The following is a 19502-nucleotide window of genomic DNA, read 5'->3' on the forward strand; positions in this document are numbered from 1 at the left end:
CAATATGATGGAAAGAAGGCTAGTTCACTCTTCTTTATTTTTTCATAAAATATTAAACAGTAAAATTCCCCCGTATCTGTACCGCAAAATTAACTTTCGTACAGACGTGCAGCACTTAAATTTGAGACACAGGAGACTTCTATCTGTTCCTATGTTTAAATTATCATTATTCAAACGATCTTTCTTATTCAACATCTGTAAATTTTGCAACAACCCTAAAAATACAAAATTACTGTATCTGCCTGCTGCAGTCTTCAAAAGAAACATCAAACATCGAATCATTAGAGAGCGAATGTTAATGCGAACGTAATTGAAACCACAACGATGTTTCCGTTGCATCTCCAAACGATAAGCTGCCTGTCAATAATTGTTTACTTTACAAATAACTTTAACTATTGCAGAATAACTTTATTTATTTGTATTTACACAAGGGGGTTTCAAGGGGAAGAACAGGTGACCATATCAACGGGTTTACCTGACCTTGTGCCCATTGGTTATGGTGTAGGAACCATTATTTAACCAATAAAAACCATTATTATTATTATTATTATTATTATTACTAAAAGTCATGGTGGCTACTACTGTTGTTCAAAATGTTATATCAAGGGGGAACCAGTGTCTTCTGGAAATAAAACTAAAATTGTTTATCCCAATCTTCGGTCTGAACAAAGAACCGACGAAGCTTTTAGAACTAGGAAGGTAATACCATCTGGGGAAGATGATACTGGACATCATATGAACAAAGAACGGAGTGTCTTACAACGACTACCCATTGATATGATAAAGACCTGATTTCCTGTTGATAAAATGCATTTGGTTGATGAAGGCGTTGTAAAGAAAATAGTGAATATATGGTTAGGTAAACCAGGTACCCAGAAATTACAAGCTTCTAGAGTTATTGCTATTAACCAACACCTTGAAAAGTGTTACTCGTATACTCCTAATGACTTTCAACGGAAACCAAGGAGTTTCAAATATGCTCATTATTTTAAGGCATCAGAATGTAGAGTTCTATTGCTTTACACAGGACCTATAGTGCTAAAAAATGTTTTATCTAAAGAAACATTTGAGCATTTTATGTCCTTAAGCCTGGCAATTCGAATATTGACATCGCCATTATATCATAATAAATACAATGCATATGCCCATTCACTTCTGGAATATTTTGTTAAACATTTTATTACGCTCTATGGTAAACAAAATGCTACCTACAATTTTCACGGACTTTTGCATTTGGCAGAAGATGCAAAATATCTTGGCCCTTTAGATGAAAACAGTTGCTACCTATATGAAGCCTTTATAACAGTAATAAAAAAGAAACTGCACAGTTTTAATCGTCCATTACAGCAGTGCTCCAATAGAATGAGTGAATTTAAACAAATACATCCGACTAATTCTGAATGTGAAAATAGAATCAGGAAATTGCAAACAATACATAATATACCAACGTTGACACATCCTATTGGAGGCAACAAATTTATAAAAGCATCATTTCACAATTTTAAAATTCATACCAATCGGAAAAGTGATAATTGTGTAATGTTGAGCACTAAGAGTTATTAAGGTGATTTTTTTTTAAAAACAAAATGGTACTATTGTGATTGAAGGACAAATTTTTATAAATTCAAGTGTGTTCTCAAAAATCAACACAGAAATTTATAAACAATTTTATTTCTTCCTTGGTCATTTTGAAGATAAAATTTCGATAATTTCATTAACAAAAGACCCAATCATATGCAAAATGTGCTGCCTTCCTAATGAAGATGCAAACAATTTTTTTGTTGTACCTATAAATCACACTTTGCTACGTTTATAAGCAACGATCTCCTGTATATGCCGGTATTCACTTTTACAACTTGCTTCCAGAACACTTCAAATCATGCTCAACGGCCCAACAGTTCAGCAGAAAAACAAAAAAAATTTTAACAACAAGATGTTACTACACCATCAACGAATACGTTGATGATTGTAAAACCCTGTGATATTTTAACTTTTTTATGTTGTTACGTGAATGTCTAATGTAAGAACCTGTGATACTCATCTACATAATTTTAACTTATCTATATGTTGTGTCACGTGAGTTAATGTTTTTTTATGTATGACGCGTCCTATGTACTGTTGTATGCCAAAGGAAAAGAATTAAACTGAAACTGAACTGAACTGAAGTATTTTTATTAAAAGAAAATACACGTATTTTTTTTATTTATTATTTTTCTTCATCATAGCTCGAACCCGATCAGTTACATGCTGCATGTGATACATGTATTCGTTGATAGCCTCAACCTGAGTTCTACGTGTATTGTGTTGCACTGCTTCTGTAAAATAAAAAATAAAACATTAATTTGTACAGCTCATCATTTTAAATGTTGGCTACTCACCAAGGATTAATTTTGTTTGAACTAAATCTTTTGTAGAAAACTTATTCTCCCGTCCAGAGTAATTTAGATTTTGTTGTAATTCTATAGAATATAGTTCTTTGATTATAAATTTAATTGTTGTTTTTAAAGTAGTTCCCCCAAGTTGAAGAATAAAACATTTCTGAAAACAAATAATAGTAATAAATATACAGGTAGGTATATACTATTATAAAGGTAATACACCCAAAAACAGTTTCTGTTTCTGCACAATGGTATCAAGTACTACTTACAAATTCTTTCACACTATCATCATCTCCACTTTTCAAACTTTCGTCAAGCTTCTTAATATCATCAATGGTCTGCATTGGAAAATTCCATCTCGTTGCTGTTGTCACATTAGCATCAGTATTTTTCTCATTACCCCGTTTAAGTTGTTTAAATTGTTTAGATTTAGACATATCATTTACCAGTGCTATAAGATTTTCTATTTTGGTATTTTGTACAATAATTAATTCTTTTATATCATTAACTTGTCTTTCAGTGGCTAACGACAATGGAACATCATTGATGTCAGTTATATCAATTGAGTTTGTTTCAATGCGTGTTTCGGAGGGTGTTTCTTTGTAAATGCCATTATTACCTAAATCCGTTTCAGGCTCATTATTATTCACGTATACGGGAATATAATTCGCTGGATCTTCAGTTGATACAGTTTCGTTAATAGTTATTAGTGTTGTATCAGGTGCAGGGGGTAGATTAAGACCAATAACGGCACTCTCATCTTCACTAGAAGATAGCTCACTTTCATCTCTAGCACTGGTACAATTTGGAATTACACGTTTATTTTTTCGTCTTTTTATATCTAATACCTGTGTGGGGTTGTTGATCGCTTCTATGTCGGTTGATTCTAAGTCAGATTTTTCCAATAAAACAGATTCTGCCCTATAAGCAGCATCATAAGAATCTGCCAAAGAGGAATTTTATTTATCAAGGGTAGGTACATAGGTACTCGTATTTGAAAGTAAGTTAGAAATTAGATGTACATATAGTTACTTTACCGAACAATTTAGTACAAATTGGCTCAACTTTATAGCTAGTCCATTTTTTGTAAGGTGTTTTTCCCTTTTTGGCATAATCAGATGCTTTTTTGCTATCGTATTTTACCTTAAAAAATTAAACACATATAGATATATCATAATGGATTTTCGAAAACTTTACCTGCCCTTCTTTAACCCAACTTGTAGCTAACACACACGTGTCGCTAGTTCCAATAAACTGGTACACAGTGTACGTCTCCATATTCCTTCGGCACTAGGTAATTTGTAATTACACTCGTTTCGCACGTGAAATGAGACTTGTCTATCAATAACAAAATGACATAACCTCGCTAAGCTTGTCACGCGCAACTCCGAAAGGCAACTTTTATACAGATTCAGTAAAGGAAACTGAACAGAATCTATACTATCCTATTTTCCTACACTAATGAGTTAGTTACCCCGTCTATAATTCAACGTTACTAAAGATTTGTGTACAAATGGCGAAATATAGTATCGATTAGGTAAAGAATTAATACCTATTTAGTAGAGGATAATTATAGCTATTCGTATAGAATACACATAGATTTAATAAAGTAGGCATATATCTTCCACAACAGTAAAGTGTTTTTACCCATGACCTGTACTGAAATGTCGTTGTGTATATAAGAATACTTTATATGTGCGATAAATTTACAGCATATATTCTATTCAGAAAAATATATACAGATAGTGCTGTATAATCGCTGTATAGATTAAATAAAACATACATCTTTAAAGAATATCTTTAGTTATACTCTATAATAAATATGATATACAGTTAAGATCTTTATCGAGAAATCTTTATAGCATATAGACTATTCTATACAGTTCACGAAAACCTATATCGCATGGTTATACGGGATCGCTCCAGTGGGAACCGCGCCTTAGAGGCTGCGTTCTATAAGGACTGTTTTATAAAGTCTGCACCATGCTACAAGTGCCTAAATCGGACTGGCGACTATGTAGAGAAATAGGTAGAATGTGAAAGGAAATGTTACAGAAATACAAAAAGTTTAGATTTTTACAGCTGGTTAACTTAGTGACCGATCGAACATTTGAAAAAAAAGAGCACTCGGTATAATACTGTTTCACTTACTTGGTTGTGGTGCGCACCTCTTGCAGAAATCGCTTTTGCATTCTCCTCCCCACAAAATTGCGGCACAGTATTTCCCCGTGGTGTCATTGGCCGTGTAAATATGTGCTACTCGATCCACTTCTCCTTGTAAAATTCGATTAAAAGGCCTGGCCTGCATAATTAGGTCCATTAAGTCATTGGAACTTAAATGGAAAAATTTACAGTTATTCCGCCCGCAATTCTGCCTGCACAGCTTAAAACAATGGAAATTCTTGCATGTAGCTCTGCAACAAACAGCAAACAAAAAATCAACACACATGGGCATTCTAAGTTAGGATTATAAAATTAAACAAAAACTGTGGTAAGTGCAAAGAGGCTTTCTCTAAAGTGGTTAGGACTAGAGCTGGGAACTTTAGTTCACTTTACCGATTTCGATCTCGATCAGACAAGTGAATAGTACAAAAGTTTAGTTCATTTAGTTCACTTGTTCTTATGCTAGTCTGCTGGTATTTTTTAGCGAACTGGATCGAAAAAGCAGTACAAGCACGTTGTTTTATTGGGACAAAAAATAATATAACTGATCTTTAATTAAAGGAATTCATTTACAATAGAAAAAAAAGAAAAATAAACGACATTTTTGTAAACTAAATATTTCTTCATAGATAAAAAATAGAAATAATAGAATTGAACTAGCGATAGGCACCTAATTCAAAAAACATTCACAACTTAAAATAAATTCTAACGACAAATAAAAACTTAATTGTAGGTATACCACTATCTATACTTTAAATTTGCATTCAAAAATAGAATCTTACTCACTCTAGAACTTTTTAAGGATAATCGTTTTTCATTCAACACTAGGTCAGCTTTAGAAAAGGTTCGTTCACATGGAACGGAAGTAGCTTGAATACACAATCGTTTTTTCATGTATTCAAACAAATTGGGGTATACGTGTTGCCGTGATATTCACCAATCCAAGGGATTTCCGTCTCTTTTAAGGAGAGGCTCACTTAAATATCGATCTAATTCAATAATAACCGCAGCAGTAGCATTCTGGTCGGGTAACACGTTGCTGATGTTTTCATCAAATTCGCACCACAGTTTTGATTTTTTTGAAGACGGAATTGATTCCTCACATTGATGCTGCGTTTCAGAAGATTTATTTTCACTTGCGTGAAGAGTTCGATTAGCACTAACCTTTTTCGCAAATTCGCAACCGCGGCTAAATATTTACTTTCGTCTTTAAATCCGTATTTTTTAAACCTCGGATCTAAAATTGTTGCTTCTGCCAGAAGATTATTATTTTCAATGTCACCAAACCGCTTATAGAATTGATTTAGCATTTCTGTCACTACACATTTTAATTCGTTTGGAAAATTTAGTTTTATTGATAAATCTTTTAAATGGAAATATATAGCTTTAACAAAAATGAAAATTTTTGACGAGGCGACTGATTTTTCTGCACTTATCTCATCAGTCATATCTTTGAATATCTCTAGTACTTCAACTAGCTGCTCCAACATTGACCATTCTTCTGCAGTTAACACGTTTAAAGTGGGTGAGTCCAATGCCAAAGTCGAAATAATGGGATCTTTTATTTGACACGCACGACTAACCATATCTAGAGTAGAATTCCATCGGGTACGCACGTCTTGTTTAAGTTTCACTTCTGGTAAACCCATTTGGATTTGAATTTTTCTTAATTTGGCAAGCGCTGTAGAGCTACGTTGGAAAAAAGCTACAATTGCTATTAGTTTTTCTAAAACAGGATCGATTGTTTTTAAACCATTCTGAACCAACAGGTTTATTGAATGAGCAAGGCATCGTTGAGATTTCCATCCACCCTCTCGTACAGCTGCAATTATGTTAGCTGCATTGTCACTAACGACACACACAATTTTTTCTTGGATATTCCACTCGCGAAACTTCTCAGTCAAAATTCTGGAAATATTTTCTGCAGTATGTTTACCATCATATTGAAAACAATCCAACAGACGCGACTTTAAAACTAACTGCGATTTTTCCTCACTTAAATAATGAGCAGTTATGGCAGTGAAGTTGTCATTGTTTGAGGAGGTCCAGCTATCAGTTGTTATTAGGGTTGCCACCTGTCCTTATTTTCTCTTCAAACGTCCTTACACGCTAATTTATTGTTTTGTTTTGATATTTACGACCTTCGCGTCGCGTCGGTTGCGTTCGTTTAGTTGAAGCAATCCTCTTGCTTTTCGCGCTCACCGTCGCCGCCTCTTTTTTCTATTTTTAGATATGAAAGGATAATTTATGCGATGTTTACGTGAGTCAGTTGCAGGTTGCAGGTTGCACTCTAGTTCTCGTTTTTGCATTGCATTGTGTTGTTTTTTTTACTTAGCGTAGCGGTAGCTGTTATTATAATTTATATATAACAGCCAACAGGTAAGTGTTCAATGTTTAATTTAATACTAATCTAAAGTTAAAGCAAAAGTTAGTATTTAAGTATTAATTATTCCGCATTCCGCAATCATATAAACACGAAAACATTTAAATTTACGTTACGCTTAATTAACCCTTACCTGTTACCACTCTGCCAGGGTGTCGTATCATGAATCATGGTGAATAATTTCTATAAATTAATGTATTCAACCATGAACCAATCAACGTCAAATGCTTACTTATAAATAATAAAAATGCAGTTTTGATACAGATTAATGAATTTATTTTTGCAAGCATCAAGAAAGAATGGATCATCCAGATTGGAGAAATCAGTGTGATGGGAAAAGGAAACCTACGCCTTTGGACCAGTTATCAACTGCCAGCAATTCCAGAGGGGATTTGGAGCATGAAGAGCAAGAGGTAGAAATAGAAATGTCAGATTTCGATTCTGTGGCTGAAACGGGACCAATAATGGTATGAAAATTAAAATATGTCAAATATTTTATAGTTAATAGATATAATTTTAGTCTGGTACTAGTCGACTTGATCCCCAAACCCCTCCCAAGACTAGAAATCTTAAACGACGTTGTTATTTCAATAAGGAATGGCAAAAGAAGTTTTCATGGATAAAACCAGCATCTAGTAACACTGATGCATATTGCAAAATTTGTTGCAACTCTTTTACAGTGAGTTTTATGGGAATATCGGCTGTTATCAAACACAGTCAAACCTCCTTGCAGCTTGCATACGAAGAAATTATCCGCAGGAACAAGATCACAGCTTCTGGATAAATTTGTGGTAAAAAAAGACACAAAAGAGGAATTAAAAATTATTTTAGCCGAAATCTGTAAAATTTACCATACGGTAAAACATAATCAGTCTTACAATGGATTAGATTGTTGTATAAAGTTAGATAAAATTATTTATCCTGACTCAAGTATTACGTCAAAATTATCATGCGGACGAACCAAAAGCGAAATGATTGCAAAAAATGTTTTAGGTAAAAAAGCTTTAGATAATGTTATTGAATTGGTAAACAATCATGTACCCCGTCTCTTTTTTACTGTTCAATTAGATGCATCTAATAGAAAAAATATTAAATTGTTTCCAATTTCAATTCAAGTTTTTACCTTTAAAGACGGTTTGCAAAATTATTTGCTTCATTTTTGTGAAAATAGTGATGAATCCGCAGACGGAATGTTCATGATGGCAGACAACTGTATGAAAATGTTAAAACTTGATTGGAACAATGTTTCTTGTTTAAGCGCTGATAATACAAACTCCAATTTTGGCAAACATCACAGTCTTTATACAAACATGACTGCTGTTAACAAGCATATATTAAAAGGTAACTGTCATGCACACATTATTCATAATTGCGTTAAATATGCAATGGAGTCTTTAGGATTAGATGTTGAAAATTTAATACTAAAAATATATTCCCATTTTTCAATTTCTGCTAAACGCAGAGAAGAATTAAAATCATTTTACGACTTTGTAAATTGCGAATGGCGTGAATTAATTCGACACGTTGGAACTAGATGGCTTTCATTAAACCCATGTATTGAAAGAATTTTGCAAAGTTATTTAGCATTATGCAGTTATTTTTTGAGTTTAGAAAATTGTCCATTACACATTAAACGGTTACTAAAAATTGAAACAAACTCTGATAGTGTACCTGGTGAAATAGAAATTTATTTACTTTTTTGTAATCACATTTTAAACGTTTTCCAAGAAACTATTAAAGTACTAGAATGTAACGAAACCACATCTCTTGATATTTTTACGATTATGACGGAATTGAAAAAAAAAATTACATCAAGAATGGAAAATCGGTTTTACGGATTTGAAACAAAACAAAAATTAAAACAACTGAATAGTGAAATACAAACTAAATTACACGACGAATTTAATTTTTTTTTCAAAAGTCGCTTTATTATCTTGAAAATCATTTTGATTTTTCTCAAGAAAGTTGGCTAGCGGAAATTTCTCATCTAAATTTGAAAAGTGCGTTTCCCAAATATGAGGATTTTGAAAATATTGTTGAAAAAATAGCGAATCCAAATCTAGATGTAAATATGGATACATTATTTAATGAAGTTTCATTAATTTCTGAAAATTTCGTACTTATTTTACAAAGTCCAGATTTTTCTAACCTAAATACTGCTACTAAATGGAAAAAAATTTTTAATGAAGTAGGAATTGAGAATTCAAGAAATATATTTTCTATTGTGTCATTTCTTCTTAGCATACCTGCCAGTTCAGCATTTTCAGAGAGATGTTTCTCTGTTATGAATGTGAAATGGAGAGATGAAAGAAACAGGTGTTCTGTTGATTTAATTCGCGCAGAACTATTAATATATTTTAATTTTAAGTACAACTGCGAACAATTTTATGAATACGCCAAAAATGATAGTAACCTCTTAATAGCTGCTAAAGGAAACGAAAAATATACATTTAAATTTAAGTAAACATGAAAATAAAGTTTCAAAATTGTTTAATCATTATTTTATCCTTGCCCCCCCCCCCCGGGCCCCACCACAAAACTGCTTGTCCTTACTTCAATTTCGCAAAAGGTGGCATCCCTAGTTGTTATACAAACAGAATTAACGTGAACTAGTTCTTCTTGAATAGCCTCTCGCGATGCTTGGTACAATTGCTCTAGTAAATTATTACTCAAAGTTTTTCTAGATGGCACTTTATAGTTCGGACAAAGCATTTCACAAAATTTTTGGAACTCTTTCTCCTCAACGACTCTAAAAGCATGATAGCCTTTAACTACCCAGCGCAGTAACTGTTTATCTATTTCTTTATTTTTTATCACGGATAAAGGTTTGTTTGAATATGTAAAATGGCTAATATCAGACTGGATTTTTTGAGTATTAGCTTTGGAATTAACAGAAGCAGAACTGCTACTAGCACCAATATTTATGCTAGTACCAGCGTTACTAGCACTGGCACTCACGCTTTCTTCTTCTTGAATTGCTGTTGTTTTTGTAATTTGGGAACAGCTTGATGATGGTTCTGCTGTCTGTGAATGAGTGCTCGATGATGGGGTGGATCCTCTAGCGATGCTTATAGTAGGATGCTTTGTTTTTATATGCCGATTTAAATTCCCCATTGACCCGTTTTTCGTTGATAAAACTTGTTTACAGTATAAACATTTAGCAGAAACTTTGTCGACTAAAACCTCAAAGTGAAACCATATTTCACTTCTTTGTGGGGCCATTTCAACGTGTCACAAATAACAGTTTTATAAACAAAAATGACCTGAGTACAAGTTAGTACATTCAACGCAAGACTAACTAACTAAGATTAAAGTGTCTGGCGCCCATAATAACAGCGTGCGAAAATTCCGACGTGTCAGCAATACTAGCAAGTCTCCTACTAAAAATAGTCAGTGGTGAACGGAACGCTCGGCTCGCTAATTTTGTTGTAATTGTAACTATAATTCTCGCGCTGCGAGGATTGAATCGGTCCGTCTCCGTCTAGCTCATGCCGATGATAATGGTCCCGGAGTATGATTGCATCAGCACTGCGTTCAAGTTCAAGATCAAGTTGAATAGTTGATACAATCGTACCTCGCGAGCTGCGTTTAGTTTAGTTCATGCGGATTCGATCTTTTTATTCATAGTGATCGAATCTTTTAGTTCACTTGTAAGATCCAATCTTTTGAACTAGTTCGCTCACGACCTACACAGCTCTAGTTAGGACTAGAAAAGAAACAGAGAAAGAGGTACCAGCTGTTGTCACATTTCAAAACAGGTGTAGGTGTATACAACTCTGTGGATAAATACCAATTCTCTTTGTTCTGTTTTGAAGGTCATGTGAATGTGCATTGCATGCATTTTGAAATTACTAATTGTTAAGGCTAATACGATAAGTACCATTAATTACGTATATGCATCCCGTAGATACATTGACCCAAAAAAGTAATATAAAAATAACTTACCGGTACTTAGTTCCCTATGATATTTCCTGTAATGTGGACACTTTCCGGCACAAGGAGCAATGTTTGTAGAAGGTACCGTCTTTGTCCTGAATGTGAATGGGTAAATTGTTTTCGCAGCTCCGGCAGATAACATGGTTACATTTCGTAAAACGAAATTGTTTTGTTCAAAATACTCGATGCACACGGGGCACGTCATAATGTCACTTTCGGTGAATTTTTCATGGCTGAATATACAATTATTTGCCTGGCATTTATTTTTCTTGAAAAAATTCGCGCATCGAATGCGGTGTGGGAATATCAGTCGCGAAATTTCTTTTATTCACGATCATATTGTAATCAGTCTCATAATTGTCATTTTGAAGGATAAGGAAGTTGTGTTTTACAACACTTATTCAGTGTTGTAATAGTTATTTTTTTAGTATCTACTAGATACAGATACAGGTATCACATTAAAAACATACCTAGATACAATTACAGGTACATTTTTGATAAAGTACCTAGGTAAAGATAGGTTACGCCTTGGCGTCAATATTTGCCCCCCTGCACTAAATAGGCGTTCAACAGCCGCAGAGGAAGGTAAAATAGTATTATACATTTTAAACATAGTTAAAATAATATCGTAATGCATTAAAGATCTTAAATCTTTTGACTTATCATCGAAATATTGCAAGCATTGCATTTGTACTTGATTTTGGTTACCATCATCTGTCTCATTGAAACTTTCTTTCTTTAAAATAGTAAAAAAATCGTCTTTACTATGACTATCTGAGGAATCATCGCCAGCATATTCACTATTTTTAAAATTGGCATCATAAATTTTTTGACATTCGTTCACAAATAAGGACTTTATACGCTCGTTACAGCTATGAGTTTCATCACTTGAACTATTTAGCCATCTTAATTTAAATTTTGGTATTGAAATTGTTGCTAAAATGTATGGTTTTGAAGCGCTAGTTCTAAAATCTAATATAGACTTATATCTAATATTAATACCATTTAGTATTGCATCTCTTAAAGGTGCACAATACCTCAAGTGAGTCAAACTATTTAAACTTGATTTGATTTGAAAAAGTGTTGGAAGAATATACCCTAAATAACAATTTGATTCACCTTGTAACACATCAATGCCCAATGCAAGTGACTTCATAACCGTAACATATTCATGCATAAATTCCAACTCTACGTTCTTAAAACGTACTTTCCCTAGTTTGTCAGAAATTGCAGGTAAATGTTCCTTTAAATATAAAACACGTTGCACACTGTCATAGAAAGAGTTCCACCTAGTAGGAGAAGGCACTAACAGTTTTTTCCCACAAATTTGTTCCACTTCATCTGAAGCTAAAGTGGACCGATGAACATAATTTCACAAAGCCGTCAACTTTGCAAAAGATGAGTTGTGAATCTTTTTAAAGGCACCATCTTTTAATGCTGCTTCACTATCCTTAGTAGCTACTAAGTTGAGGGTGTGTGATGCACAACGATAATGTGGAGGTAATGATATTCCCAAATCTTCATCTTCATCAACTACTTCAACATCTTGTAATATGTCAGAGAAGTCAGCAATATCGTGAATTGTCACACCTTTCGGTGCTGTCCATATCTTCTGGTAATGAATATATGCGCCTGCATGCTAACACAGTCGAATGGCGAAGTAGGTTATTATCCAAATAATGGCACGTAACACCAAAGTAGGATTTGTTATTGGCGCTCCAAATATCAGGCTTTGTGCAAACATACGGAATAGATTTTAATTCGTCCTTCAACTTTTCAACAAATTCGTCCTTTTTGTTACGGATCTTGTTCATAATAGTTTGTCGACAAGGTGGGTAACCATCCCTCAATCCAGATATTAATTTTTTAAAGGAATCCTTCTCAACAGTAACAACAGGCAACATTTCCTGAACGATGTAGTTGCATATTACGTCATTTATCTGAAAGGTAAATACATATATTACAAAATACTCCATCCATGATTTTTTTATTTAAAAAATCAAAGTATACATCAGTCATCTGAAATTCTTAAAGCCGGTGTGCTTATTGTGGTCTAGACCACTACGATGAAAAAATTGTAAGGCGTCACGTCGGTTTGAATGAACTCTTGCTACTGACATACTAGATATTTTTATAAACATGGGAGAGCATCATACATACATTATTAGATGAGATTCGATTATTAGTTTTGCATTGTTCAAATGGTGTACAAATTTTCTTCGCATTGGAAGACCGTAGTGAAGGTAGCAGCCAGAAAGTAGCAGCCGAATTAATATGTGGCAACAGTGTGTAGTCACTGCAAACAGGCCACTCCCCTGAAAACCACGCCCTATTTTGAATAGAAACTATTAAATCGGCTGCTTACTTTTTGGCTGCTAGCTTCACTACATCCCTAAAGTGTAGAAATTCAAATAAATCGGCTGTCAGATTCACTATATTCCTATATATATAGTACCTACAAATTCCTATCAAAATGGCCCTAAAGGTACAGGAGCGACTTATTATACGAAAACACCTATTCGAAATTGCTCTCAAAACGGCCTTAATCGAGAGTGTTACGCGATGCAATTGATACACAATTTTGATAATGTAATGCCCTTTTAGAAAAAACAAAAAAATTGGAAAGTCTATGTCGGGAAGGTGTTTAAAAATGGCCCTAAAGGTACAGGAGCGACTTATTATACGAAAACACCTATTCGAAATTGCTCTCAAAACGGCCTTAAACGAGAGTGTTACGCGATGCAATTGATACACAATTTTGATAATGTAATGCCCTTTTAGAAAAAACAAAAAAATTGGAAAGTCTATGTCGGGAAGGTGTTTAAAAATGGCCCTAAAGGTACAGGAGCGACTTATTATACGAAAACACCTATTCGAAATTGCTCTCAAAACGGCCTTAAACGAGAGTGTTACGCGATGCAATTGATACACAATTTTGATATGTAATGCCCTTTTAGAAAAAACAAAAAAATTGGAAAGTCTATGTCGGGAAGGTGTTTAAAAATGGCCCTAAAGGTACAGGAGCGACTTATTATACGAAAACACCTATTCGAAATTGCTCTCAAAACGGCCTTAAACGAGAGTGTTACGCGATGCAATTGGTACACAATTTTGATATTGTAATTCCCAAAAAATTGGAAAGTCTATGTCGGGAAGGTGATTTCAAATGACCCTAAGGTCGGTAACTCATTATTTGACGAGAACGTTGCGTTCTCAAGAGGAACTAACAAATCATAGTGCCCGATAAAAAATTCGATAATTTGACGATAATAATAATAATAATAAACCCTAATCGTTACTTGATTTTAATCCGTGCGATTAGTTAACCAGGCTAGACCTGAGTTCTCACAAGAAACACCGACCATAATAATAATAACCACGCCCATGTTCCCAATTCCCGTACATTATACACAACACGCAGGTGGATATTCGCTTGCGCGAATATCTTGAAGAGTGACGCCTTCACGTGTTCCTAGTCACCCCATATTCTTATGAAAATGGAGTTTAAACAAAGCCTCGGAAAAATGCCGCTACCTGAGGAGCGTCAGGGCACGTCTGGAGCTATCGCTGGGCGTTGCAGCATGCGAGCCGATAGTGACGAGTTGGTGAACAGGCGGCCGCTCGTCGGGATACCCGAAACCTCTACAGCCGAAAGAAGACTACGAAGAGGACAACGACCACGTGAAGAGGACCGCCATGAAGAGACCTTTGTGCCTGCTTCTCAACCGCTTGTGGATGGGACCAGCGCAAAGGAAACCTCCAAAAGACGTATGAAATGGGACGAAGGGATGAATCGCTTCATTTTCGGTACGTATCTGGAGATCACGAAGTTGGAAACGGACAGGACAGCATACAGAGGGAAACTACATCACGCTTTCATTACACAATACCCACATTTAGCGCATTTAACAGAACAACGCATTGCAGACCAACGTAGAGTTATCATTAAAAATACACTCCTTACATTAGACACACAGGAACAAATCAGGCACGAAATTGCAGCACTACTCAACACAAACAACACAAAACTCCTTCACAGAAACACACCACGTTATCACAACCCACTCGTATTCAACCCAAACGCAAAGCCAAAGAAACACTTACACAATAAACTCTACTTAATAAAATTACAGGAATTATTATAATGATTTTTTTCTTTTGTTTTCCTCTTTCCTGATAGCGTTGACTATTGTGGCCATCAATAGGTATGTTGGTAAGTATGAATTACATACTATCCCTAGATTTTTAATGTGCGTGTCCAATTTTTTTTTTTTAGAACCCTACATAACTTCACTAGACACAGACACAGACACTAATCGTTACTTGATTTTAATCCGTGCGATTAGTTAACCACGCTAGACCTGAGTTCTCACAAGGAACACCGACCATAATAATAATAACGATTTAATAACATTATAGCAAATCGTTACCGCTATAACGCCCACCTATACGCACAAATAATTACTATTGTACTCTATTCCACACCACCATTGAGGTTGAGTATTAGGCGCGTTTTTTTTAAGTGGTATCCCCAGTAGGCCTATTCCACTATACAAATTTTGTTCTAAACAGTGAAGATATTTACCCTAAAAATGCGGACCCTCTCAATGGGCATGGGCAACTGCCCTCGCATTTGTCCTACAAATTTGGAAAAAAACACGGTCTTGAGAGCAGAGGCGAAATGTACCCTAAAAATGCGGACCCTCTCAATGGGCATGGGCAACTGCCCTCGCATTTGTCCTACAAATTTGGAAAAAATACACGGTCTTGAGAGCAGGGAGGAAGTTCACCCTAAAAATGCGGACCCTCTCAATGGGCATGGGCAACAGCCCTCGCATTTGTCCTACAAATTTGGAAAAAAACACGGTCTTGAGAGCAGGGAGGAAGTTCACCCTAAAAATGCGGACCCTCTCAATGGGCATGGGCAACAGCCCTCGCATTTGTCCTACAAATTTGGAAAAAACACGGTCTTGAGAGCAGAGGGGAAATGTACCCTAAAAATGCGGACCCTCTCAATGGGCATGGGCAACAGCCCTCGCATTTGTCCTACAAATTTGGAAAAAAACACGGTCTTGAGAGCAGAGGGGAAATGTACCCTAAAAATGCGGACCCTCTCAATGGGCATGGGCAATAGCCCTCGCATTTGTCCTACAAATTTGGAAAAAAAACACGGTCTTGAGAGCAGGGAGGAAGTTACCCTAAAAATGCGGACCCTCTCAATGGGCATGGGCAACAGCCCTCGCATTTGTCCTACAAATTTGGAAAAAAAACACGGTCTTGAGAGCAGGGAGGAAGTTCACCCTAAAAATGCGGACCCTCTCAATGGGCATGGGCAACAGCCCTCGCATTTGTCCTACAAATTTGGAAAAAAACACGGTCTTGAGAGCAGAGGAGGAAATGTACCCTAAAAATGCGGACCCTCTCAATGGGCATGGGCAACAGCCCTCGCATTTGTCCTACAAATTTGGAAAAAAAACACGGTCTTGAGAGCAGGGAGGAAGTTCACCCTAAAAATGCGGACCCTCTCAATGGGCATGGGCAACAGCCCTCGCATTTGTCCTACAAATTTGGAAAAAAAACACGGTCTTGAGAGCAGGGAGGAAGTTCACCCTAAAAATGCATTTGTCCTACAAATTTGGAAAAAAACACGGTCTTGAGAGCAGGGAGGAAGTTCACCCTAAAAATGCGGACCCTCTCAATGGGCATGGGCAACAGCCCTCGCATTTGTCCTACAAATTTGGAAAATATACTACGTGGCTGTTTTAATTTAGATCGCACAATCTACATCTAAATGTAATGTTTCTGAATTGGGACGCGTCATTAATGTTATAAATTTTAAAATTTGATAATACACAATTAAAATGAGTCCATCTACGACAAGAAGCACATTCGACCATTCCTTGTTCAACAGATTTTGGAGCTGTTTCTCGTGAGCAGTGTATACATATATTGATCATCGAATTTGAATTTATTAACAAGAACATTTTCAAGAAATCGCGGTACTGATCAGGATACAACGTAGGTGTTTCGTTATTAACAATACAACAAGCTATATAGATACATATTGGACCGCAATTAGAACTATCGGTTTGTTGAAAATGTTCCATTACACCACATGTCCAATTTGTGAGAGATATATCATTTCGCTTTAATATTTTTCTAAACTTTCGCCAGTACGTTCTACTTTTCTCTAATTCTCTACATTTTAAAGGGTCTATGTAGTAAAATATTTTATTTACAAGATCACCGTATAATAAGCACCAGTGGTTTTGATTCTGGTGAATTAAATACAAAAATTTCTCTACTTTTCCATCAATTTTCGTGCCCTCATTATGGAATATATCTATTTGGGAATTTACATATTGCACATCAGTCCTTTTTCCAATGATTAAATCCAAGCAAATATCGATAACCTGATTGGTAATCCATTTACCGGAATTGAGCGTTGCAAAATCTACTGAATCAATTTCGTGCAGTATGCTGTTGGTTTTCCCAGCATAGTCACCCACTGTATATCGAAAATCACGATCAGTATAATAATTTATATCCCCTATTAAATGATTATCTAGAATGGGTAATTGGTTTACTGTTGTGTTTTTAATTCCGGATAATTGCCAATTTGAATAAATGGTGTTAGGGTTTGTAGCTTCTGTACCTTTATGGTCTCTGATCAAGTCACATTGTTCAGCGGTAAGAACACTTTTATCAAAATGAGGTGTATTTTCGAAAGAACTATCCTTAGGACAGAGGCTTTCTGGATAAATAGTGGATTGATCCCATTCCGCTAACGACGGTGATTTGTCCAAATTAGCAGTACTAGAAAGAATAGATTTGTTTAGATTAATCGCTTGGGGCGCGACAGAGAATTTGCTGAAAAATTTGTTAATATTTTCGGAACGTTTACCCCATTGTTCCTCTTTTGTAGTTAGAGAAGAAGATTCATCCTTGACTTCGTTAGTATTTGTTTTGGCATTATCTACTTTAATAGTTTTACATTTTATAGTATTCCGTTTTTTCTTTGTAGTTTTAAGGGATATATTTTCATGGCGCAATCGCGGCGTAATTAATTCGGACATCATACGAATGTATCTTGGTGCCAAATTCCTCATCTTTCCTAACAGTATATCTTTCTTAACAATTCTGAACCAACTCTCAACCACGCCATTATTGTCACGAACGTAGCCTAGCTTCTTTATAACTACCCCAGATACAATCGGATAGTATGTTAACACGGATTCGACCACATATTTAAAGAAGATAATATTATAAAACACATTTTCTTTTAGGATTTCACCTGTTTCAAAATTAACGCGGTTCAAACATTCCCACAAGTGAAGAAAATGCTTATAGAAAGGGGAACATTGTTTTATTGTGGTACCATCGCGTACTGCCATTTCATACTTCCAACAGTATTTAATCTCAGGTATGATAAACTTTCTTTGGGACTTGCGCGTGAATGAATTTATATATGAATAAGATTCTTGAAAATAGGTGCATTGCTTTGGAAGTGCGAAAATAACATAAAAATGCTTAAATAATTCAACCATGTCTTTTAAACTGGTACTATTTATAATAATACTAAACACCTTTTTGAATAAGTCCCTGACTATAAATAATTTTGAAAATTTTTTACTGTTCGTTATGCTCAAATGATAAAAATGAGAGGAACAAACATGAATTTTAACTAGATTATTGTCAAAATAGAAGGACTGAGCAGCGGGACCAATGGAATACCAACATTCTATAATATATTGTTTTAAATCTATTTTATTAAAAGTCAATAAAGCTGCTTGAATTAGTGCTAAACTGAAATCTGTTTCAATTTTACCAATTATGTGTCTCTTGGATTTTTTATGTTGAAAATAGGGGCTGCCGGAAACTGTTATTACATCAAGAAGAAACGAGTTTAAGAAATAAGTCAGTGACGGAATGTTTTGTGAAGAAGTAAGAAATTCACAAATCGGGATTGGAGATTCCGCCTTTTGGCTTCTAATTACTAAGGCATAATATAAAATTTTTTTTTTAATCCATTTGGGTTTGGCGATCAAGGTTCCCGTAGCATCTAAGTATAATGATACCGGTTTTCTATTTTTTACCGCGGTAGCTCGCAAATGTTTCAACTGCTCTTCCGTTACAAGCCGAACGAAAAATGGATCAAAACTTAAAGATTGAATATAACCTAGTAGTTTACTTCCTTTCATGGTTTTCCGAAAATAAATTTGAAGTTTTTGAAGATGGGCAAATAGATCCCTATCTAGGTCTTTTTTCTTATTTTGTTCGCTGGAAATTTTTCTCAATATGTTACTGTCAGGGGCGTTATTCAAATTACCAGCTAACAAAGCATTGTAGTCACAGGCCCCCAGTTTTTTTAATTTTAAAATACTCGGTGCTGTATATAAAAGTTCCGTGGCGATTTTAGCTCTCTCAGATCCCTTAATAAATCTTCGATGAATTTCGTTGGTATGATGAATTTTTCCTACTCTGACAATTTTAATTACTTTATCATGTTGCAAATTTAAATTTTGTTTGCAAATAAAATTAAATGTTGCACATGTAGAATGTTTACACTTTGCTTTAGCCTTAAAAGGTACTTTGACGCTCATTTTATGGTACTTAAAAGATAACACACATAGAGGATATAT

At 35.1% G+C, this 19502-nt stretch overlaps 1 protein-coding gene across 1 annotated transcript; it reads right to left on the bottom strand.

Moving 5' to 3' along the window:
• Positions 1-2191: 2191 nt before the first annotated feature.
• LOC116173908 lies at positions 2192-5433 on the bottom strand. The gene is made up of 5 exons (XM_031491650.1): positions 5328-5433; positions 4530-4792; positions 2648-3321; positions 2379-2538; positions 2192-2315 (listed from the first exon to the last, which is right to left on the bottom strand). Exons 2-5 carry the CDS (start codon positions 4696-4698, stop codon positions 2200-2202), a joined length of 1119 nt encoding a protein of 372 aa, XP_031347510.1. The 5' UTR covers positions 4699-4792; positions 5328-5433; the 3' UTR covers positions 2192-2199.
• Positions 5434-19502: the final 14069 nt, after the last annotated feature.

Source organism: Photinus pyralis, unplaced genomic scaffold (assembly GCF_008802855.1).
Source record: "Photinus pyralis isolate 1611_PpyrPB1 unplaced genomic scaffold, Ppyr1.3 Ppyr1.4_LG6, whole genome shotgun sequence".
NCBI classification, from domain to species: domain Eukaryota; kingdom Metazoa; phylum Arthropoda; class Insecta; order Coleoptera; family Lampyridae; genus Photinus; species Photinus pyralis.